Below are 25206 nucleotides of genomic sequence, written 5' to 3' on the forward strand. Positions count from 1 at the left end.
TTATTTGGACGTTTATGCATTATTAGGCATTTTGTGAGAATCGTCAAACAAACAAGGGTTGCTTGCGCAAATGAAGATATTGTCAAATGCATTAAGAAAAGGTGAAAAATATTCATTTGTGTACATTCACGCACAATTGTAAACTTTACCTTTGCCAAAATGTTCTGGTTAGCATCAACCGCTAAAAAAGAGAAAAACATAAAAAAACATAAAAGCATTAGCAAATGAGAAGGCATATCATCAAAAAAGTGCAAACATTTGCGTCAACAATATGACTACCAAAAAAAAAAAAATACTGGTCATATAGTCCCTAATGTTTAAAATTTTATAGTTGTCTGTGTATTCTGGGTCACTTATTGTGTAAAAACCTATAAATTCAGCTTTAAGAGTTGATCTGCCATTATACTGGTACATTACATTACTTGAAGCATGCAGTGATTGAAAACAATTACAAATAGTCCTGAGAATAAGGAATCACACATTGGGAGTGTATATTGTAGCGTCCCGGAAGAGTTAGTGCTGCAAGGGGTTCTGGGTATTTGTTCTGTAGTGTTTATGTTGTGTTACGGTGCGGATGTTCTCCCGAAATGTGTTTGTCATTCTTGTTTGGTGTGAGTTCACAGTGTGGCGCATACCGTATTTATCGGACTATAAGTCGCAGTTTTTTTCATAGTTTGGCCGGGGGTGCGACTTATACTCAGGAGCGACTTATGTGTGAAATTATTAACACATTGCCGTAAAATATCAAATAATATTATTTAGCTCATTCACGTAAGAGACGAGACGTATAAGATTTCATTGGATTTAGCGATTAGGAGTGACAGATTGTTTGGTAAACGTATAGCATGTTCTATATGTTATAGTTATTTGAATGACTCTTACCATAATATGTTACGTTAACATACCAGGCACATTCTCAGTTGGTTATTTATGTGTCAAACGTACACTTATTCAGCCTGTTGTTCACTATTCTTTATTTATTTTAAATTGCCTTTCTAATGTCTATTCTTGGTGTTGGGTTTTATCAAATAAATGTCCCTAAAAAATGTGACTTATACTCCAGTGCGACTTATATATGTTTTTTTCCTTCTTTATTATGCATTTTCGGCCGGTGCGACTTATACTCCGAAAAATACGGTATTTGTAACAGTGTTAAAGATGTTTATACGGTCACCCTCAGTGTGACCTGTATGGCTGTTGACCAAGTATGCTTTGCATTCACTTGTGTATGTGAAAAGCCGTAGATATTATGTGACTGGGCCGGCACGTAAAGGCAGCGCCTTTAAGGTTAATTGGCGCTCTCTACTTCTCCCTACGTCCGTGTACACAGCGGCGATTTAAAAAGTCATAAATTTTACTTTTTGAAAACAGATACCGATAATTTTGAAACAGATACCGATAATTTACGATATTACATTTTAAAGCATTTATCGGCCGATAATATCGGCAGTTCGATATTATCGGACATCTCTGCTTCACAGCTAATGAAAACTCCAAATTTAGTATCCAAACATTTTAACAAATGTCAAACCTACTAGTTCCTGCTCTTATTACACAAATATCGGCAAAAACTTTGAGCCTATAACTGCTTTAATTGTCTGAACTGAACTCTTTACAACCAATACATTTTTGCACAATTATTTTAATTGACTGAGATGCACCGGATTTATTTAGGGGTGCAAAGCTTTATAATTTATTTATTTTGTAGATTGAGTTCATTTTAGGTATTCTCCAGTGCAACTGCTTCCAAGGTGGTGTTTTGCTCACTCCTCAGTGCCATGACATGTTTTGTTATTGTCAATGGTGGTGTGTGTTTTCTTTCTCTCCTTTGAAACGGTTGTAAAGCACTGTGTTACCTGTGTATGGAGAGTGATATAGTATAATATAGAGTATAGTGATAGTTTTGATTGATTGATACCTTCCATTTATAACTGGTCTATATATAGTTATTTTCGTATACTAAGTAAAACACGGCACACTGATTAAGCTTAATTTATTTTTACTATAACAATCTACAAGGTTAATATAGTTTGCTTCTCTTTCTTCCCCTCCATTTATCTGCTTTGTTTTGTAACTCAAGTTTTTATTACATATATGTATTGTTACATGTGAAACAATTGTATTGTTGCTAATTGAGGTGATTATTATTATAGGCTCCAGCCCCCCTACCCTCGCGACCCCGAAAGGTATAAACGGTAGAAAATGGATGGATATATGGATTATTATTATTATTGTTATTTATTAATAGTCATATTTAAATTTGTATTTTTATTGTTACATTTGTAGTGCAATAATGTTCATTGTCATTTCTGTGTTATTATCATCTACTTCATCAACTACTTTGCTACCATTTTTCCTATCATAGTTGTACATCTTGTATTTGCTGATGTTGTTCTGTTGTTTTTGTTATCTCCCCTTCTTGTTCCCGCAATTTCCCCCTCTGTCTTCCTTTTTTTCTTCTTTCTATCCCTTTCTGCTTCGGTCCGGCTGCGCCAAACATTAAATAAATCCATTTAATAAAGTCAAATAAAAATAAGTCAACAAGAGAAGTATCCCATACTCCTCTTTTGTAAAGTAAATCTGTACAGCAGATATGGGCATTTACATCAACAATATGATTTGCCTGAGTAGTTGAACAGGACAAAAAAAAAAAGGAAACAAAGTACCGGGAGTTTTATCTCATCTACATGACAGCATGTCATTGCGGTTTCTACATGGTCATGTTCAAATGTATCATCTGCTCTTTGTATCTCACCTGTGTAGGAACAATTGCATTAATTAAATAATACATCTTTGTTTTGACTTTGTGAAACGTATCTGCGAAAGAGCGATCATATTAATTAAACATGTTTTAGTTTGCAGATTATTTTGGAGTCCTTGTGAAATTTTGTCAGAGTAGAGTGTTGGTGTGACAATCACTGACACATGCATGCACGCAACACAGCATAGCTGACTGTACTGCAACAAACTTTCACAGTAAAGACTCCAATATAGTCCACAAAGTAAAACAACAAAACAATTGCATTATAGTGACAACGCTGAGCACGTTCACACGTTTGTCTCAATATAAGCTCCCATTGTCGCCTGTGCCACCTAAAAACTGTAAACACAAGATAGTAAGCACAGCTGTGGCAAACTGAGCAGATAATGCGGTTGTGGGAGAGGGGCTGTTGTTCACATGCATTTGTTTAAGACACGACAAACGAACGGTATTACACAACAACAACAAAAGCACTTACTTAAGTCTTTTCTATCCGCAACTTTGTCCAAACTTGAAATAGGTTTGCTGTAAATAGAAAAAAGTAAACACATCAGAGAAGCCGGTTGAAATTGGTACCGTTTTGGAATATAGGTTTTAAAAAATGTTTTAATACGGTTTCAAACCTGTTGGAGCAGACAGGAGACTGGCCTGGTTCTGATTTCTAAAAGGGGAAAAACAATCATTCAAATACTGTCAGATAAAAAAAGCAAATGTGAAAACATTGTTATCCAGGCTATTAAAAAAAACAACTTTTTCTAACATTTATTTTTTTTAAACATAAATTAACAGATTCAACACAATTGTGTTGGCACAATGGACTGTAACATAAAGAAAAGCATTGCCGTTATTGGTGATGTCACTTTATGAAATACTATTGCCGTCCTCGCACAGAGCCCTCACATGTAAGCCTCTAGTCTCAAAATGAATTACGTTCAAAGCTGTAAGACGATTTAGATAGGCAAATTATTGCAAACCCCAAAACCAGTGAAGTTGGCACGTTGTGTAAATTGTAAATAAAAACAGAATACAATGATTTGCAAATCCTTTTCAACCTATATTCAATTGAATAGACTTAAGTTAGAACTGGAAAACTTATTTTTTGCAAATATTAGCTCATTTGGAATTTGATGTCTGCAACATGTTTCAAAAAAGCTGGCACAAGTGGCAAAAAACACTGAGAAAGTTGAGGAATGCTCACCAAACACAAAGGTTCAGAGAATCTGGAGAAATCCCTGCACGTAACATTGAATGCTCGTGACCTTGGATCCCTCAGGCGGTACTGCATCAAAAACCGACTTCAGTGTGTAAAGGATATCACCACATGGGCTCAGGAACACTTCAGAAAACCACTGTCAGTAACTACTGTTGGTCGCTACATCTGTAAATGCAAGTTAAAACTCTACTATTAAGATTAAAGTACCAATGATTGTCACACACACACTAGATGTGGTGAAATTTGTCCTCTGCATTTGACCCATCCATTGGGGAGCAGTGGGCAGCAGCGGCGCCGCGCCCGGGAATCATTTTTGTGATTTAACCCCCAACTCCAACCCTTGATGCTGAGTGCCAAGCAGGGAGGTAATGGGTCCCATTTTTATAGTCTTTGGTATGACTCGGCTGGGATTTGAACTCCAACCTACCGATCTTAGGGCGGACACTCTAACCACTAGGCCACTGATATGCAAAGCGAAAGCCATTTATCAACAACACCCAGAAACGCCGCCGGCTTCGCTGGGCCCCGAGCTCATCTATGCAAAGTGTAAAACTGTTTTGTGGTCTGACGAGTCCACATTTCAAATTGTTTTTGAAAACTGTGGATGTCGTGTCCTACAGAACAAAGAGGAAAAGAACAATCCGGATTGTTATAGGCGGAAAGTTCAAAAGTCAGCATCTGTGATGGTATGGTGGTGCATTAGTGCCCAAGGCATGGGTAACTTACTGAGGGAACTCTCCTGAAGGAATAAAAGTACTATCTATCTATCTAGAGGTTTTGGAGCAACATATGTTGCCATTCAAGCAATGTTATTTCAAGCAACGCTTATTTCAGCAAGACAATGCCAAGCCATGTGTTACAACTGCGTGCCTTCATCGTAAAAAGAGTGTGGGTACTGTAGTCCAGACCTGTCTCCCATCGAAAATGTGTGGCGCATTAAGAACTTTAAATATCTTGTCTTTGCAGTCTATTCAATTGAATATAAGTTGAAAAGGATTAGCAAATCATTGTATTCTGTTTTTATTTACGAATTACACAACGTGCCCTAAAAGTACTTTTCTTTCAATTTGGTGGTACCTTGGCCACTGAAGCAGTGATTAGCTGATCTCCAATTTTGATGTTTGCAGAGTTTGCCAAAGCCTGAGCATCTGCAGCTTTTTCCATGCACACCGATGCCTGCAAAAGGGACATAGATCAGTTCATGTGGAAGAAACAAATTACATGACACCACAATACTTTGTGTAACAACTATTTCAAATTTATAGTGAAAGAGTTGTTTCTACAGACCAAATTCTACTACTCATGTGACTGCAACACTGACAAGATTATAAATAATATATAGTAAACATACATTTTATAAATACATGAAATAGAAATACAGTATAAAGACAGTACTAAATACAATTACATACTAGTATGTCCACTGCATATATTTGCTAAAAAAAAGCTGTTTATATAAAACATATTTAAATTTAGTAGTACCTTCAAGGTATCACTTTCTTTTTCAAAGCATGGGATGAGAATCACATTGTTGATCTTGCCAAAGGACGCCACTAATTTAGTAACTTCCTGCTCTGTGGTTTGCTTTGGAATCCCAGTCAGGTAAACGAGGCGTTCTTCTATGGAGTCTGATAATGCTGAAGTCGATGTGTTTTTCTTTTTGGCTGGTGGAGGCTTAGTGGACTGAAAACAACAAAACACTGAGGTTAGTTGTGACACAGAAAAATAAAAGCAGCATATAACATTGTTATATTAGTTCACTATTTACTACTTTGGATGTGTTAGAGTGTGTCAAACTCATTTTTTATTAAATCACCAAAAATGATTCCCGGGCGCAGGCACTGCTGCTGCTCAATGCTCCCCTCACCTCCCAGGGGGTGAACAAGGGGATGGGTGAAATGCAGAGGAAAAATTTCACCACACCTAGTGTGTGTGTGACAATCATTGGTACTTTAACTTTAACTTAACTTAAGCACTTCCTGTTTAACATTCTAACGTTGGCAGTTTATTAGAAAAGCAACCGATTGTTTCCACAAACCGCCGCATTGGTGAAATCTGCATACTGCCACAACACATTCATTTATCATCATTCAAATATTACATTTATTATTAAACATGGTGTCAGTTATCAAAACGACACCATAGCTTTGTGATGTGGCTTTTGTGAACAGAGCCTGCCGGGACTTAAGACCTTGTTTTAATTCTTCCACCTCCTGTAGCCTTTGTTCCGTGTCCATATTCTTGTCTGTGTTTCTTAGACATTTCATAGTGCCTTCTTAGATTATGTTCTTTCATCACAGCCACACTTTCTCCACACAGGTTTGCCTTTTACCTCCGTGAACATGTAGTCTGCCTCCCACCTGGCTTGAAACCCCCCGTTCTGACCGTCCACCTTCCGTTTAGCCATTATTGGGGAGGGGGGTTGTTGAAAGTTGACATCTGCCCTGAATGCTGATGAATAATGAAGCCGAGGCCCACTTGCGGCGCTGCAGTGAGCTTGCGGGCTACCGTTGCATTGTGGGGAATGGAGTATTGGTGCGTGCAAAACAGCAGCAAGCGGCTGTAGCCTGCTGCTGATATTAATCAAATATCATCCCGGGGGCCATAGATAGTCATCTGGCCAGTGAATGAATTGACACCGAGGTGCTAGACTGTCCATGGATTATTTGAATCAGATGGCCACCACGGTACTGTGCTCTCTCGTAGTTGTCTTTTTTTGGTTTCTTGCATTGAAAGGTGAGAGCGCTGTCTACGAAGTCAAATACGTTGTGTTTTAAACATATCTGGCCAATAAATCTGTTTTCTGATATATTTGGCTGACAGATCAGAATCATATTCAGTTCAGGTCAAACTTTTTTTTTAAATATATTAGAAAATCTGCTTCTGAATAGCAAAAACATTTTAAAAAAAAAACATTGGTCAACTTAAGTTAAATATAAAATATGTAGGATTGTTTTTATAACAGTGTTTTGTAGGACATTTATGGAAAAGGTTTGGTTCGTATACCTATACCATACCACCTTGTTAGAAAATAGCAGGTGTATAAAAACTAAAAACATGAAAAATACTCACATGCTCATCAGCCTTGGTAGGTGCAGTTTTAGTGGTTTTGTTTCCAGGCCTTGTTGCCTTCTTGTCTGTATTAGCGGAGAAGTGAGATCGTCCATGATCAGCCTTGGAGTTAGAAAACTTCAAGCTGGTGTCAGATTGTTTGTTTAGATCATTGTAAGGGCGCTTCAAACCACTTTGACTTGATCCACTTCCTATAACAGCGTGAAAAAAGGAACTTAGCTTATCCAAATATGTATTCATTTACTTCAAAATGATCAAATTAAAACTATGAAACTAATATACTGAATAGGTGCTAAACTGTTGCAAGTACTGATTGGTCATTCACTCCAAAGATTTAATATCCTGCACATTAAAATCATTGTGAATTAAATAGATGTAGAATGCACCCACACGCACACACTTTTTGTGTCTCTTGTGAGTAGTGGTCTACCTGCAAAGTAATGGTAACGGTCGTTATGAGAATAAGACCAGCCAGGTTTGTGGGAAGGAGGCTCCAATCCGCTCGCGCTGTGGGTAGGGCTTGAAACAAGAAGAGATTGATAAAATATTATTTAAAAAAAGGCAACACTAAATTTGCAATAGTCTTCATTTTCCCCATACATCACAACAGTTATCTGAAAGCACATTTTTAAAGGAATAGGTTTTAGAATTGGGAACTGGCACAACAAATCACCAACCAGCCAGAGCAAATAAATTGCGATGAGGATCGGATTTGTTAAAAATCTGCTTTAAAAAAACACCACATTTTGTCAGCTGCATTTATGCAAGTACCAGCAGATATGTTTAAAAATGTATAAGCAAAGTGGGAATCTTGGGGTGTGCTCAGCACTTGACCAATTGTCTAGTGTGCCTTAAAGTGCAAGACATTTGGTACAATTATTGATCACCAACACAATTCACAATTAGAAATTAAATACAAAGACAGAAAATAATTGCACTATAGTAAGGCAGGAATCCGTATCCTCAGCAGAGTATTATGAATGTGCAGGCTATGTGCAGACATTTATTCATGAAAATATGGAGCGGTAAACCGGAGTAAGTAAATGGGTCGGAGAACGAATAGGCAGAGGGAGCTCAGGCCAGCGGTGGCTCGGAGAGTGTGGCGAAATCACACTCAAGTCCCTCACTGTGCAAATGCCCTAATGTGAGTACGCCATTAAATCTATTGACTCGGGACCGTTATTTTTAGGGATGTTGTAATCAGAGATTTATGCTACTGATTCCGATCATCCATGAGTGAGATCGGCTGATACAAATACCGATCACATGTACGAACCTTACATTTTTCAATTTAGTTATGAGTGCTATTGACAATTTAACAATATCAGCACAAAATGTATACTAGTTTCATATTATCTTATTACGGTACATACACTTGTTAGAGCAAAATAAAGTCAATAGTACACAATAACTAAACAAATTAAAAAACTACTAGGTATTATACACTGAAATCCTTTTTGCCCTAAAAGTCCTCTTGTGTCCAAGAAATTCCCTGAATTTGTAAACTTGAACAAAAACAAAAAAATATATTTTGAAAAAAAAAACTATATTATTGATCATATTATGATATTATACTTGGTGTGGACATCACCAATTTATGTGTCGTGCACTTCTGGCTGCGACAATGCTGACACATCAACAGTTAACAGTTGTTCTAGTATCCTCTCTCTATCTAACTCTTTTTAATCTACTTCTTAATTTCCTGTTAGTAGCTGCTTACGGTACTTTATGCTGTAACACGGATCCATCTGCACTTGTTAAAACTTTACTATGCACAATTTTTGTGTTGTTTCAAGATAGCTTAGCTGCCAGCTTGCTTAGGTGTAGCAAGCTGGCCTGCTCCTGCTTGCTCTTGGTGTGTAACATGCTTAGCAGCATCCTAATACTTGATAATGTTTCTTTATAGTGACACTTAAGATACTAAGAAATTCAGTTTATTTGCTGTAATGCAAATCAACTTTATTATTAACTGGGGTGTCACCACACCAGGGACGTGCGGGGCGGGGCAGGCAAGTGAAGCAGAGCCTCACGAACCATAAAATCAATATTTGTCCATTAAACTGTATCATAAATGTATTTTGTGTGATAAAAATCGCTTTTTAACATATAGTTAAGTAAAAATCACAAAACTTGCACACAAATCGATCATTGGGCTGAGCGTGTGTTATGTGGAAGAGAGAGAGGACGTGGCTTACTGCTTGCACAATGTCACTAAAATGTTGGCAAATACATTTTTACACCATGAATTTCTAGTTTATACACCGTACAATCTAGAGCCTGTTTAATGTTTTTAATGTGAGTGTGACACCATTATTTTTGATGATTGGACTCTAAAATAAAGAAAACCTGGAGGCTCAGGTAGTGCCAAAGCACTGCATATAGCATTAGTAAGCATTGGGCTAGCAGACACATGACTCTACAATGGAAGCCAGCGTTTTTTTCTAAACAACAATTAATAACAAACATGACATTTGTAATGCAGTGTCAGCCAGATATGCATTTATGATCACCATTGAAAAGCATAACTCGTCAATGACATTCTTGTACTCTTTCCTGAAAATCTGCCGATATTGATTGGCGTTCTAAACTTCCCTAGTTGTTTTTCCCCCAGAGCGTATGGTAAAGCAGCATTGAGCTATAAAAGGTACCGGTATATAAATACAAAAAAAACAAGCAAAAAACCCCCCAAAAAATCTAATAATTATTTTGATTTTGTCACGTAAAAATCTAAACATTTAATTTGCAAGATTTTTAGTACACAACATCAAAAATCTTTATAGTTTACATTTTTTGTAAAATAAAACAACTCGGTAGCAGACAATACATTACTAAGGATGGCATGAAAAAAAAAAGTTCAGATGTTGGCACCTGGTTGCCCTTGAATGGACTTTCATGCACCCACAAACAAGCCTGACCTGGACACAGTATAATTAAGAGTACATTTGATTCAAGAACTTTCCTGTTAAATCTGTTCCTTTAAGAGTCCTCAATGGTTACAGTGTCGGGTTCTACGCGCCTCACATTTTAGGTTGATAATGTTTGAATTTTTCTGTGAAATGGTGTCTCGGATCAATTCTTGAAATCACAACAAATTGGTATTTTAACGTGTGGAGGCACACAATCAATGCTTTTATTGTGGGGAAGACTCCAACTAACCTTTTCCGATCTAGTTTCCATTCAGGATACCTAAAACAATAAAAAAAAATTGACATTTAACAACAAGACATCAAATAACTTATGGTCAAGTGTCATCATGGTTCCATTTAAATACAAATACCTAATTCGTATTTAAATCAAATGGTGTACTTTCTGCAATAAAATCCTAAATCATAGTATTGCAAAATTAAAGTACAGTTATGGCTTTTGAAAAACCAAACATCCTACTTGTTGCGCAGGTCCCTGCAGGCGGCTGTGTGGTTAACAGTATTAACGTGGTCAAACCAGTCCTACAGAAAACAAAACAGCATAGGTCAACAATCATAGAAGACGCTGGCACAAAATCATCTCTTCAAATACAGTAGCTTCTGTATTTGGCATTGATCAGAATCACATTCAACCTGTTTATGGGTTGTGTATGAAGTAGCAGTCTTGTATTCTTCATGACATTGGTGAGGTGAACAAATATCCTTGCACATCTATGCGCATCCATCCATCCATACATTCATGTTCTACCGCTTGTCCCTTTCGGGGTTGCAGGGGGTGCTGGAGCCTATCCCAGCTGCGCTTGGGTGGAAGGCAGGGTACACCCTAGACAAGTCACCACCTCATCGCAGAGCCAACACAGAAAACATTCACACTCACATTCACACACTATACAGATGCACTAAAATGACACAACACCCCCATTGTAAAGAGTACTTTCAATACATAGACAAGAAAATAGCGGCCGTTTGTAATATTAAGTACGATTAGCTATTTATATGTTCCTTTGTTTTGTTGATTTATTGAACATTTTTTAAGATTTGCTAATGAATATAAAGGACTGTGAAATCATTTTGAGTGCAACCGTACTAGATTCTACATGTTTGGGATTGTTCTATGGTTTGGTGTTATCATTTTAGCTATTTTTCTATAGCCATACATCTTAAAGCCAACCATGTAATAAACATTAGAAGAAAAAAAATTAAGAGTCTGCTGGAAAAAAAAAAGACATTTTCTTGCATGACAACACAACACATCCCTACTAACATTCACTATTGTCTTTTCTTGTAAGTGACTACACTGATAACTCACGTTAAGGCCAAAAGCTAAACAGAGCTGCAGTGTTGTGGGAAGCACACAGATTGTCTCACATCATTACATATCTTCTCTGCCACGGAGGACATCAAACTATGAGATATTCAATTTTATTTACAATTATTGGTCAATCCTGGGGCTTCAGACCTTGGCCAGAAGTGCAAAGGAGCGCCGTCTACAGCTTCAAGGCTAAGGTCTGGTATGTATCGACTTCAGGGATTATATTCTTTTAGATAGATAGATGGATAGTACTTTATTTACTCTGGCATATAAATATGATTTGGGCTGAAAATGGAGGCTTATGTTTCAAACCCATCTTTTGTACCAGTCCTTTGCGTCTGACTGCAGTGGGGTAAATAACTTTCTGCCAATTTTGTACCCATTTGCAACCATTACAAAGACAACAACAGTCCAGATTTTTTGGTAGGTTTATGTATTATTCTATCAGAAAGAGAGAAAGATATCAACCAAATCATTTTTTCTTAAACATAAGGCCAGGGCCCATTGTTGGGCCACGAGCGCCCCCGAGATGGCCACCAAAAATACCCGTTTCTCAGCTGTGGTCCTTATGGGCCGCAGAAGTACTTAGTTTTAATACACTATTCTACCACTTATGGCAGTAATGATAATATCAAACCAACAGATAAAGTCCGTACCTAAAGTCATAGAGAAGTTTCTTACGCGCAATAATTAAAATATATATTATGGTTAGGGTTATTTTCATTTGCTCTTTAATTTTATTGACCGCTTAGTTAAGAAACATATCCATTATTTAGTTTATTTTAGCACATGTTTGTATGTGAATTTATTTTTTGTCAGTGATTTGAGTCCCTTCATATACAGTATATTCTGTTAGTGCTTACTTTTCTAATCAGCCTGACCTAAACATTTTTATGTTAAATAATCTTTGCGATTAATGCATGATTTCAGATCATTTGACAGGGTTGTAAACTGTAAGTAGGTTAGATATAATTATTGAATACGATTCAAAACAAGAGTATGCTTACTAATTCAATGTTAATACTTCAAGGGCCCGAGCCCCTCTGTAGTGGAAACAATGGGCCCCGATGACAAAAAGGTTAAGAACCTCTGAAGTAAAAAAATCTCTGTTTTTCTGTTTAATTCCCCCTTCTCTGCAATTATTTTTTCTATGGACTATGCAACTGTTTTTGAGAGATTGTCATTTACATTAAGGTCAGCTTTCTTGGGTCTACGATTGTTCACCAAAAATGTCCGCTCGCCAACACCTATTATTTGCGTGTTCTCCTTATGACGAACTTCACCCATGGTGCTGCTCCCTCTGCATCCTGTACCCAGCATGGCATGTCCCTTACGTTGCACGACATAAAAAGAGAACTGGCATGGGGCTGCACCTGAGAAAGGATACTGGACCAGATGGTGTGTCTCCTTTACTGTTAAAAATATGAGCAGATAAACTTGCAGAAGCATTTATATTGGATTCTACAGTCGATAGATAAAGTGCCAGCCTTGTTGAAAACATATTTTCTGGTGCCGCTCCTCAAAATTGGCTCACACATTAAATGCTATGAGGACTCTGAGACAACTGGAATGCAGGGGGCCAGAGTACAGAGAAAAGCCTGTTTAGTGTTTTTGGGATTGTAGTGGAGGTCCATGAACATGGATGTGCTGTACAAAAAGGGCCAGAGTAGGGTTTTATTCCTGCGCAGATTCACAAGATCAAAAATGTTCACTCATTTAAATATAAAACAACGTATAACTTATTGTTATTTATTAAATATCAAATTATTTTTCTAGATTTTTTGTTAAAATTCTGACTCTACAGCAAACATTTAGGACAATTTGTGTCTGTATAAGGAAGTAAACCTACAAAATCAGCAGGGAACATATACTTTGCAGTAAAGTATAAGACTCTCCTTCCATCATGCATCAGTGCGAACACATTCTGCAGTTGGGTGGAGACAGCAATAAAAAGGTGAAATGCAGGTCTGTAGACCTGTACTCATCAGCTGACAAAATGGTGAAGTGTAGCTGCTTCAGACGACCACCCAATTCTGCAACTTTTTTGGTTGACTCAAATGATTAGAAATTATGTTTAAAACTGCCAAGCTTAGTATAGCGGCTATGAGACTGTGTGAGTGTGCACTTAAACTAAGCTTTTGAATTTTGATTATTATAGTATTGTAGTGAATAAATAATGTCATTGGGTAATTGTTTCATTCATCATCTGTGGTTGCATTTACAATACCTACTGTAGTTTAGGACCCCATAGAGACCAAGTATTTTATTCATAGGTAAAAACTTAGTAAGGTATGCTTTTTTTTTTTTTTACAACTGTGCATACAAGGTGGTGGTAGATTTGTTAGTAGCAGCTCGTGTTACTTTTGGAATTTCCTTGACCTGAAAGAGTTGCTCGAAACACCTCACCAGAGAGGCGTCTAGGAGGCATTCGTAGTAGATGCCCGAGCCATCTCAGCTGGTTCCTCTCGACGTGAAGGAGCAGCGGCTCTACTCTGAGTCTCTCAAGGATGACCGAGCTCCTCCCCCTATCTCTAAGGGTGATCCCAGACATCCTGCGGAGAAAACAGATTTCTGCCGCTCGTACTCGTGACCTTGTTCTTTCGGTCATTACCCAACGCTTGTGACCATAGGTGAGGGTAGGAACATAGACTGACCGGTAAATCGAGAGCTTCGCCTTCTGGCTCAGCTCCTTCTTCACCACAACAGACTGGTACAGTGACTGCATCACTGCCGGCGCTGCACCAATCCATCTGTCAATATCGTGTTCCATTCTTCCCTCAGTTGTGAACAAGTCCCAAAGATACTTGAACTCCTCCACTTGAGGCAGAACTTCACTCTCAACCCTGGGGGTGCAGTCCACCCTTTTCCGACTGAGAACCATGGCCTCAGATTTGGAGGTGCTGATCCTCACTCTAGCAGCTTCACACTCGGCTGCAAACCGCCCCAGTAAACGCTGAAGGTCCCAGTTTAACAAAGCCAGCAGGCAGCAAAGCCACATCATCTGCAAAAAGCAGAGATGCGATCCACTGGCCACCAAACAGCGTCATTCAAATTTTTTTTTTTAAACCTAACCAAACCGCGTCATTCACGTTTTTGTTTTTTAAACCTAACCCTTTAATGGAAACGCTGACCGCGAAGCTGTGGTTGGTCAAAATTTTCATAATTTAGCATGTTATCCCCCCTGAAATGTGCCACATTTTTTAAACGTATGCCTTCTCTAACGATTTTGGAGCAAAATGTACATTTAATGAAACTGATGTTTCAAATTATTTAGTTCTACCTCCAGCAACGATTTGAATGTCACTTCAGTCGGTATTCTTCACTACTATAACTCAGGTGGCTAAATAACTAGTCAACAACAGTTGTGGTTGTTCACAGGAAAACACTGCCCCTAATGTTTTGGCAGATAATTGCAAGTCCTGCTCTCAGGACTAGGAGGCATTGGAGGGAACAGTGTACCGACTAATCAGGAACATAATCCAGGTTTTACTCAAGTGAAAAACAAAAAGAATGACATGTCCCATTAAAAAAAACTTAGTTATTGAGAAATTCCTGGTTAACCTAATGATTTCACAAAAAGCATGCGTTTCTTTACAAAGGGTACAGTTAAGAAAAAGATCTTACACTTGATTTCAACAAAAATATTTTTTGACAAAATTAGTGTGCATTAATAGGGGCGTAATTACACTCACCTTTTCATGATCACACTCAATGTGGCACAGGGTGCAGGAATGAGGAAACACTTTCGGACACGTGCCAGAGAAATCACTTATCAAGGCAGAAGTAGGCAACTTCTTGCTGGTATCCTGTGAAGCTGTGCCAGATGAAGAGGAACTAGAGTGCCTTGAGGGCAGCTCGTTCTTCGGTTCAGCTGAGAACCTTGGCTTTGATCCATTGTGCCTGTAGTCTTTGTCTGCAATACGAGATTTAGATGGTGGACCATCACTACTGCGTGACCGACTCCTCTTGTGATGGTCGCTACTTGTCCTACGATAGTCCCGGTCTCCATGCCTGCTCGATTCCACGTGTACCAAACGTACCTGGCGTTTTTCAACCTTTTCTACTTTTGAAGTGGATGCAGAGGATGATGATGGGTACATCTGAACTTTTCTTGCGCTTGAAAGTTTCTCTCTTTTAAAAGTCTTTGTAGTAGTACTGTCCTTTACTCGGCTGGCATGACCATAGTCAATGACTTGACCTGCTGTTTTTGTAACAGTCAAAAGACTGGGTACTTCAGGGGAGGATGAACCTTTGAGCTGGGAAGAGGTTGTTGGAAGGAGCAGCTTGTCATGAATGTTGGGTGCCACGGTATTTTGGTTGTCCGATTTGTTGATTTGTATGTCACGAAGTATAAACGGCAATGTGTCTGGGGTAAGCTGATCATCTGGGTAATGACTCAACACTTCAAGGTCGTCATTTGATAGTCCAAAGCTTGCCAAGATACTTCCTGCATTTTCAGGTGTATACAAACCCTGGCCTTGCGCACCAACACGACATAGTCGCTGGACTTGAGAAGAGGACATGTTGCCTGATGTCCAACTTGGAATGGTTGTTCCTGTTTGGTTACTCTGAGACTGCTGGTGAGGGCCCTGATGATGAGAGTGATGACTTCCACCAGATGTAGGGCTTGCAAACAGTTTATTTGGAGGCTGAAAGCTTGACCAGTCTGCCCTTTGCTGATTCGCTTGATTATCAGAGCTGAGTGCTATTGGGCTTGAACTGTAGCCTCCATGTTGACTGACTATAGACACTTGGCGTTTTCCCTGATGTTGACTTTGCTGATTTGTGTGGTCAGATAGGCGGTGGTCTGTATCCCTGGCTCCTCGAATAGACAGAGCTGACTCTAGCTCATCAGGAAGTTGAGTACGGCGAGGAAATGGGAAGCCATGCATGTTAGAGGCAGGGGAATTATGTTGTAGATGTGTTTGTTGATTCTGACCAAGCCTTGACACACTGGGGAAAGACTGTTGGTCTTGTGACTGAGACCGGTGGTGATACATAGCAGCAGACAGATCCAGTTGTAGTGTGATAGTTTTGCAGTTTGACAGTCTTTTTCTATGGAGAATATTTGTGCGGATCAGGTGCTGGGGTAACTCAGCAGTCCAGTCGTGGCTCTGAACATGTTGCTTCAACTGTTTTGCCACAAGGAAAGAGAGATACCTAAAACCAATGTCAATCTTGTCAAAGTGTTGAAAGTATCATCTGCTGAAGATCCAAATGCAAAAAGGGTCTCCTCTGGTGCTGTTGGGTCACAGATAATGTTGAAATGGACTCCAAATGAAGGCAGCACGCAAGATGCAAATTACTCTGTATGCACAGCGTGACTGTGAGGTGAAAAACAGAAATACACTATTATAGATGAGCAGGCATTAGTTATTTTCATAGTTTTCGTTTGCTACAAGTTGTCATAGTCCCCATTGTACTTCTTCTTTGAAGCATGTCTCAAGCCACATATGTACTGTTAAAAAAAAACAAATGGCATTTATGAATAACCTTTAAAGATGCCAACTGTGCGTATTCCAAGGGTTCAATCGAAGGGAACTTAAAGGGGAACTGCACTTTTTACGGAATTTTGCCTATGATTCACAATACCAGGTTATGTAAGACAAGAACACACATTTTTCTTTTTTTATGCATTCTAATTTGTTATATAGAGCAAGTAGGAGGTGGTTAACAATGCAGCTAATGGGAGTACTCCATTTTGCCCATAAAGCCCAAAAACTATATTCCATTTAAATCTAGGTTTTAATCTGCATATAAATGCAAATTGAAGGGGAAAGTTTAACAAACAAAATGAACCAGTATCCAAAGTATATACCGTAATTTCCGAGCTATAGCGCGCACCTTAATATAAGCCGCACCTACCCAATTTTTGGATGATTATTTTGTACTTGTATAATGGCCACACCAGTCTATAAGCCGCAGGTGTACACATCAAAACATGAAATATTTACACTGGCGTGAGTGTTCTTTACCAAATTTAACAAAAATAACAGTGCCTGTAACACAGTATACACTAGTCTACTGGAGAGGTCATTGAGCACGGTCTTCGTCCTTCTTGTCATCCTGCATGATGAAACTGCTGAAGTCGTCATCTTTAACGCGCTGCCGCCCTGCCTTTCGGGACCTGTTATAGTGGTGGTGGATTTCCGTTCCGTGCGGCAGCTGTTTCCGTTTTCAATGGCTGGGTTGACAGTCTTCAGCTTTGGGGCTGCGCCAAGTGCATTTTGTCGTTTCTTCTCCAGGACAAGGATGAGTTCATAAAAACGCTAAATAACTTACTAAATTATTTTGTGAATGCGTTTGATTTAATGTGATCAATTTCATGGGTCTACCGTGACGTTTTCTCCAATTTTATTGGTCTGATGTGACAAGGCTAAATCCATTGGCGGCATGTGAACCTTGTGAACACAGGAAAATCCATAAGTAAACTCTCATACAGATACACACACACGGCGACACATTGCCACGCAGTGCAGGGACTAGAACGTACCGCTATAAAAAGTACAAAACCCAAAACCAGTGAAGTTGGCATGTTGTGTAATTCGTAAACAAAAACAGAATATAATGATTTGCAAATCCTTTCAACTTATATTCAATTAAATACACTGCAAAGACAATATACGGTATTTAATGTTCGAACTGAGAAACTTAATTTTTTTTTGCAAATAATCATTAACTTAGTGGCAGCAACACAGTGCAAACAAGTTGGCACAGGGGCATTTTTACCACTGTGTTACATGGCCTTTTCTTTTAACAACACTCAGTAAACGTTTGGGAACTGAAGAGACCAATTTTTGAAGCTTTCCAGGTGGAATTCTTTCCCATTCTTGCTTGCCACTCTTAAGTTGTTCAACAGTGCGGGGTCGGCGTTGTCGTATTTTAGACTTCATATTGCGCAACACATTTTCAATGGGAGACAGGTCTGAACTACAGGCAGGCCAGTCTAGTACCCGCACTATTTTACTATGAAGCCACGCTCTTGTAACTCGTGAAGAATGTGGCTTGGCATTGTCTTGCTAAAATAAGCAGGGACATCCATGAAAAAGACGTTGCTTGGATGGCAACATATGTTGCTCCAAAACCTGTATGTACCTTTCCGCATTAATTGTGCCTTCACAAATGTGTAAATTACCCATGCCTTGGGCACTAATACACCCCCATACCATCACAGATACTGGCTTTTGAACTTTGGGCCTATAACAATCCAGATGATTCTTTTCCTCTTTGGTCCGGAGGACACGACATCCACAGTCTCCAAAAACATTTTGAAATGTGGACTCGTCAGACCACAGAATACTTTTCCACTTTGCATCAGTCCATCTTAGATGAGCTCAGCGAAGCTGTCGGCGTTGCTGGGTGTTGTTGATAAATGGCTTTCGCTTTGCATAGTAGAGTTTTAACTTGCACTTACAGATGTAGCGACAAACTGTAGTTACTGACAGTGGTTTTCTGAAGTGTTCCTGAGCCCATGTGATGATATCCTTTACACACTGATGTCACTTTTTGATGCAGGACCGCCTGAGGGATTGAAGGTCACGGGCATTCAATGTTGGTTTGCCGCTTACGTGCAGTAATTTCTCCAGATTTTCTGAACTTTTTGAGGATATTACGGACCGTAGATGGTGAAATCCCTAAATTCCTTGCAAAAACTTGTTGAGAAATGTTGTTTTTAAACTGTTGGACAATTTGCTCAGGCATTTGTTCACAAAGTGGTGACCCTCGCCCCATCCTTGTTTGCGAATGACAGAGCAATTCATGGAAGCTGCTTTTATACCCAATCATGGCACCCACATGTTCCAAATTAGTCTGTTCACCTGTGGGATTTTCCAAATAAGTGTTTGATGAGCATTCCTCAACTTTCTCAGTCTTTTTTGCCACTTGTGCCAGCTTTTTTGAAACATGTTGCAGGCATCAAATTCCAAATGAGCTAATATTTGCAAAAAATAACAATGTGTACCAGTTCGAACATTAAATATCTTGTCTTTGCAGTCTATTCAATTGAATATGAGTTGAAAAGGATTTGCAAATCATTGTATTCTGTTTTTATTTACACTTTATACAACGTGCCAACTTCACTGGTTTTGGGTTTTGTAATACAAACAGTTATAAAATGCAGATCTAGTGCGGACACACACGGGGGGTGAAGGAGAGGATTACGGCGCTAAGATAGCTTGAATGGGAAGTAGTGAAACAAAAAAATTCCAAGAATAAGTGTTTTGAACACTTTTTACAGAAGTCCGACTGGAACAGTGTTAATTAAAGCAGAGAGTAATCAGCTGAGAAAACTAGATTAGAAAGTAGACTAATAAATCAAGGGAGGGAATAAAATCCACACGGTGCCACAACACGTCTGTCAGCCACAGACATGAATGGGCAGATAGTAGATGTACAACATATTAGTAATCAATATACAATAACAATAAATATAATAAAGATGTATAACTTAGGGTGTAACGGTACACAAAAATTTCGGTTCGGTACATACCTCGGTTTAGAGGTCACGGTTCGGTTCATTTTCGCTACAGTAAGAAAACAAAATATAAATTTTTTGGTTATATATTTACCAAATTTGTAAACAATGGCTTTATCCTTTTAACATTTGGAACACTATAATAATTCTGCCCAAAAATAGAAATAGCTGTGTGTGTGATGGATGTGAGCCAACACTAGGCTGATCAGGGCAACAGCAGGCAGTCATGAATGCTAAGGATAATAACAACATACCGTATTTTTCGGACTATAAGTCGCAGTTTTTTTCATAGTTTGGTCAGGGATGTGAGTTATACTCAGGAGCGACTTATGTGTGAAATTGTTAACACATTACCGTAAAATATCAAATAATATTATTTAGCTCATTCACGTAAGAGACTAGACCAGGGGTCGGCAACCCGCGGCTCCGGATGCGGCTCTTTGACCAATCTGATGCGGCTCAGCTGCATACTTGTCGACCCCCCCGATTTTACCAGGAGATTTATGGATCTCAGTGCCTCTCCTAGATAACTCCCAGGGCAAATATAATCCTATTTTCACTCTAATTACTAAATTAAGGGCGTGCCCTAATTGCACTGCAATATTTGTCCTCTATAGCATTTACTTACAAACAGCGTGCCAGCCCGGCCACATGTTGTATGTAGCTTTTACTTGCACACGTAGGAGACAGCAAAGCATACTTAGTCATCAGCCACACAGCTTACACTGACGGTAGCCGTACCGTATAAAACAACTTTAACACTGTTACGTTACAAATATGCGCCACACTGTGAACCCACACCAAAAAGAATGAAAAACACATTTCTGGAGGACATCCCACTGTAACAACATAAACACAACACAACCAATACCCAGAATCCCATGCAGCCCTAACTCTTCCGGTCTAGATTATACACCCCCGCTACCACAAAACCCCCCCACACATCAACCCCCCCCCCCCCCCCCCCCCCGTGCGTCGGTTGAGCGGAAGAGTTAGTGCTGCATGGGATTCTGGGTATTTATTGTGTTGTGTTTATGTTGTGTTACAGTGCAGATGTTCTCCAGAAATGTGTTTGTCATTCTTTTTTGGTGTGGGTTCAAAGTGTGGCGCATATTTGTAACGTAACAGTGTTAAAGTTGTTTTATACGGTACGGCTACCGTCAGTGTAAGCTGTGTGGCTGCTGAGCTAGTACGCCTTGCTGTCACTTACTTGAGCAAGCTGAAGCTGCATTCTACATGTGGCCGAGCAGATACACTGTTTGGGCAGGCTGTAAAGGGCACCAAAGGCAGTGCCATCACTCCCTGATATTCGGGAGTCTCCCGGAAATAATGAGAGGGTTGGCAAGTATGACGCTATCAAGCGCCATTGATTCAAATCTCGCGGGCCGCACTGACATCAAATTTCCATATTAAAGTGCGTGCCGGTGCGTGTGTCTGAGACCCCTGGTTAACATAGCACAAAGCAATTAAAGCTTTGTATGCGGTGTTTTTCATTTTAAATTAATTTTTTTTGTGGCTCCCATTATTTTCTTTAATTTGTGAAACTTGCCAAAATGGCTCTTTGAGTGGTAAAGGTTGCCGACCCCTGGACTAGACGTATAAGATTTCATGGGATTTAGCGATTAGGAGTGACAGATTGTTTGGTAAACGTATAGCATGTTCTATATGTTATAGTTACTTGAATGACTCTTACCATAATATGTTCCGTTAACATACCAGGCACCTTCTCAGTTGGTTATTTATGCCTCATATAACGTACACTTATTCAGCCTGTTGTTCACTATTCTTTATTTATTTTAAATTGCCTTTCAAATGTCTATTCTTGGTGTTGGGTTTTATCAAATAAATTTCCCTAAAAAATGCGACTTATACTCCAGTGCGACTTATATATGTTTTTTTCCTTCTTTATTATGCATTTTTGGCCGGTGTAATTTATACTCCGGAGCGACTTATACTCCGAAAAATACGGTACATATGCACACAGGGTCGATTGTCAGGGTTAATGTGGTCAACATACATAAAATAAAAACTAAATAAGATAAGGCTCAAAATGGTTTCTTAACAAATCTTTTCTACAAATAATAATCAATCAATCAAAAAATAATTTTGATTGATTGATTGAGACTTTTATTAGTAGATTGCACAGTACAGTACATATTCCGTACAATTGACCACTAAATGGTAACACCCGAATAAGTTTTTCAACTTGTTTAAGTCGGGGTCTACGTTAATCAACATTAAACTGCCTCAAGTTGTCGCTCAGATTAAATAAAATGACAAAACTTTTCTTCTACATATAAAAAGTGCAACATTAAACAATTTCAAGTCAACTCAGCCTCAGATTAACTTTTCTTCCCCCCCCCAGCCTTTAACCGTGGTGACTTTCACTCAATCCTCATGTTATTGACAGAAAAATCAGTTTATCCACATTGTCTGCAGAAAGAAGAAGTGGGTCAAAATCTAGTTTTTAATGCAATATGGTCTTAAATCTGCTGCTATAAAACACCAACGGCATTTGTTATTGCTTTAGCCCTGCCTGACTCGCCGAGGGGAGGCTGCTTGAATGCGGTGTATGCACGATGCTCGTCTTTCTCTTCGTTGAATACGTTCAATACAAATAAACGTACCGTTACACCCTTATGTATAACTAATCGATTTATAGTCAAATGGTAGCCCCTCATCGTAATTAAATCGTGAGATGCCCTAAGATTTCCACCTCTAACCGATATGATGCGATATCATAGCCCTTATGCCAATATTGTCCATAAAGACGACATGGGCAACATTAACTTTTTGTAAGTAGTGCAAGTCTTTAGAGCAGGGGTGTCAAATGTACGGCCCGAGGGCCGGATCAGGCCCGCGAACAGGTTTTATCCAGCCCGCGGGATTAGTTTGCTAATTATAAAAATAAACCAGAAATTTTTGAATGAAAAAAACTGCTGTTCTAAATGTGTCCACTGGATGTCGCAATAGCAATTACTTGTATCTTTGTAGATAATGCTACATACATACATCCATTTTCTACCCCTTTTCCCTTTTGGGGTCGCGGGGGGTGCTGGAGCCTATCTCAGCTGCATTCGATAAACCACATGATGTTAGTACATCAGTCGAGGAAAATTATCAAAGTACATTGATAACATACTGTACTTGGATTTTGATATAATTTTCTTATCTTAATAGATTGAAAATGAACACCACTGAGTTGACTGATGAACGTTATCACATCACTTATTTAGAAAACATAAATAACGACAAATAAAGATAGAATACTATTAACCGCAGTAAGTAAGTGTAAAATAAACCAACAACATTATGATTTGTACATTTTCAGAATGTGCTTGTTCTATTTTTAAACAAAGAAAACAATATGAAGTTGTCTTTATTTTTAAGTTATCGTGCCGTGATTTTACCAGTCCGGGAGTAGATTTTTCTCCATGTGGACCCCGATCTAAAATAAGTTTGACACCCCTGCTTTACAGCGACAACTCAGCAAAGTTACACAAATAAAACCTTCCAAATATGGAGCCCAATTAAAGGAAGAGTCAACTTTATGATAATTCAACAATTCCATGTTGCTGGGCGGCGACAATCTATGTTTGGAGAAAAAGCTGAACACTCAATAATAAATATTCTCTAGTCCATCGGTCCCCAAATTTTTGTAACTGCGGACCGGTCAACGCTTGAAAATTTGTCATAAAAAATACAATGTGTGCTTACGGACTGTATCCCTGCTGACTGTATTGATCTATATTGATATATAATGTAGGAACCAGAAATATTAATAACACAAAGAAACAACCCTTTTGTGCGAATGAGTGTAAATGGGGGAGGGAGGTTTTTTGGGTCGGTGCACTAATTGTAAGTGTATCTTGCGTTTTTTATGTTGATTTAATAAAAATTAAAAAAAAATGTTTTTTTAATTTCTTGTGCGGCCCGGTACCAATTGATCCACGGACCGGTACCGGGCCACAGCCCGGTGGTTGAGTCAACCAACCTGGAAGTGTTTTTAATAAAGGATCAGGGAATAATAATAGTACAGTTTGGCCTACGTGTGTGAAATATAATGCTGAAATCAAGTCGACTATTCACGACCATGCGCCATCTTACTCGACGCTCACAGGCGAAAGCAAGACAATAGTACACACAACGGCCACTTATAACGATTAAAAAAAATTGTAACTGCAAAACATAATCGTGTATTATAAACAGCTGTGGGCCTCACTAAATCTTATTGATTCGTCACACGAAAGCCATTTTAAACCGCCAACTAGCTAGCTAGCTAGCCAATGGTCGCGGTCATGGCGCTATTGTACAATTACACCACTATTATATAATCAACACTGTAGGTGTTTTATACATGATTTATATTATATTTAATTACCTTTTGTACACTGAATCACACCGCCGAGTGTTCCTACTCCTTCTTGGCTTCCTTTTCTTCGTTTGTTTAATAGCCGTTGGCAAGCAACTGTGGCGCGCATTACCGCCACCTTCTGGACTGGAGTTCGAGATGCTAAATTATTCTAAAAAAAATAATATTTAAACGTATGTTCTCTTGAACATGTTTTGTGAAATTTAAATATTCTTAGTTTGTCTTGTCTTTATTGTACAAGATGCAATTCAACCACACAACAACTCCAATGTGTGTCTCCCTCTTAAGTCACTTCCCTATCTCTCCCCGGAAGTCCCGCCCCCCAGCCAAGGTCATTGGCCAACACCCCGTCGCCAGCCGCTTGTCAACTGCAACTTCTTCTTCATTTGCTCTCCTTCCTATTTAGCTGTACAATCAATGAATACATATTTGATTTGTTAGATCAACCATAAAATCCTGTGTAATATTTTCCAATCAATTACAGTAAATTACTAAGGAATGTAAACTGCAATCTATCTTCCATGAAGAAAACTTAAATAGAACATTAGCGCCATCTTGTGGTCAGTGATGGTTAAGTCAATGACGTTATAGTTCGATTTTTTTTTTAAAATATATATTATAGAATAGTTTTTGATTGATTGATTTAAACTTTTATTAGTAGATTGCACAGTGAAGTACATATTCCGTACAATTGACCACTAAATGGTAACACCCAAATAAGTTTTTCAACTTGTTTAAGTTGGGGTCCACTTAAATTGATTCATGATACAGATAAATACTATCAAATATATACTAACAACATAATCAAATATATACTGACATCATAATGTTAGTACATCATAATCATAATTATCATAGTGACATTTAAAATCCATCCATCCATCCATTTTCTACCGCTTGTCCCTTTTGGGGTCGTGGGGGTTGCTGGAGCCTATCTCAGCTACAATCGGGCGGAAGGCGGGGTACACCCTGGACAAGTCGCCACCTCATCACAGGGCAAAATATTTTTTTAAATAAGATGCAGTTGTGACGTCACCAGCCTAGTCCTCCCCCTTCAACATTTTGTTTTAATGGTTTGT

At 38.8% G+C, this 25206-nt stretch overlaps 1 protein-coding gene across 1 annotated transcript in view; it reads right to left on the reverse strand.

The window, feature by feature from the left end:
* LOC133639845 (zinc finger protein 638-like) overlaps positions 1 to 24239 on the reverse strand; it is a 52913-nt gene extending 28674 nt beyond the window's left edge. Inside the window, exons 1-11 of the mRNA XM_062033496.1 lie at positions 24137 to 24239; positions 14975 to 16606; positions 10431 to 10492; positions 10203 to 10232; positions 7477 to 7565; positions 7047 to 7237; positions 5457 to 5657; positions 5052 to 5150; positions 3385 to 3422; positions 3240 to 3286; positions 150 to 181 (exon numbers count right to left, since the gene is read on the reverse strand). Of these exons, the coding sequence (XP_061889480.1) occupies positions 150 to 181; positions 3240 to 3286; positions 3385 to 3422; positions 5052 to 5150; positions 5457 to 5657; positions 7047 to 7237; positions 7477 to 7565; positions 10203 to 10232; positions 10431 to 10492; positions 14975 to 16282 (2097 nt within the window). The 5' untranslated portion in view covers positions 16283 to 16606; positions 24137 to 24239. The remainder of the gene's footprint in view (positions 1 to 149; positions 182 to 3239; positions 3287 to 3384; positions 3423 to 5051; positions 5151 to 5456; positions 5658 to 7046; positions 7238 to 7476; positions 7566 to 10202; positions 10233 to 10430; positions 10493 to 14974; positions 16607 to 24136) is intronic.
* Positions 24240 to 25206: the final 967 nt, after the last annotated feature.

Source organism: Entelurus aequoreus, linkage group LG22 (assembly GCF_033978785.1).
Source record: "Entelurus aequoreus isolate RoL-2023_Sb linkage group LG22, RoL_Eaeq_v1.1, whole genome shotgun sequence".
NCBI lineage: Eukaryota > Metazoa > Chordata > Actinopteri > Syngnathiformes > Syngnathidae > Entelurus > Entelurus aequoreus.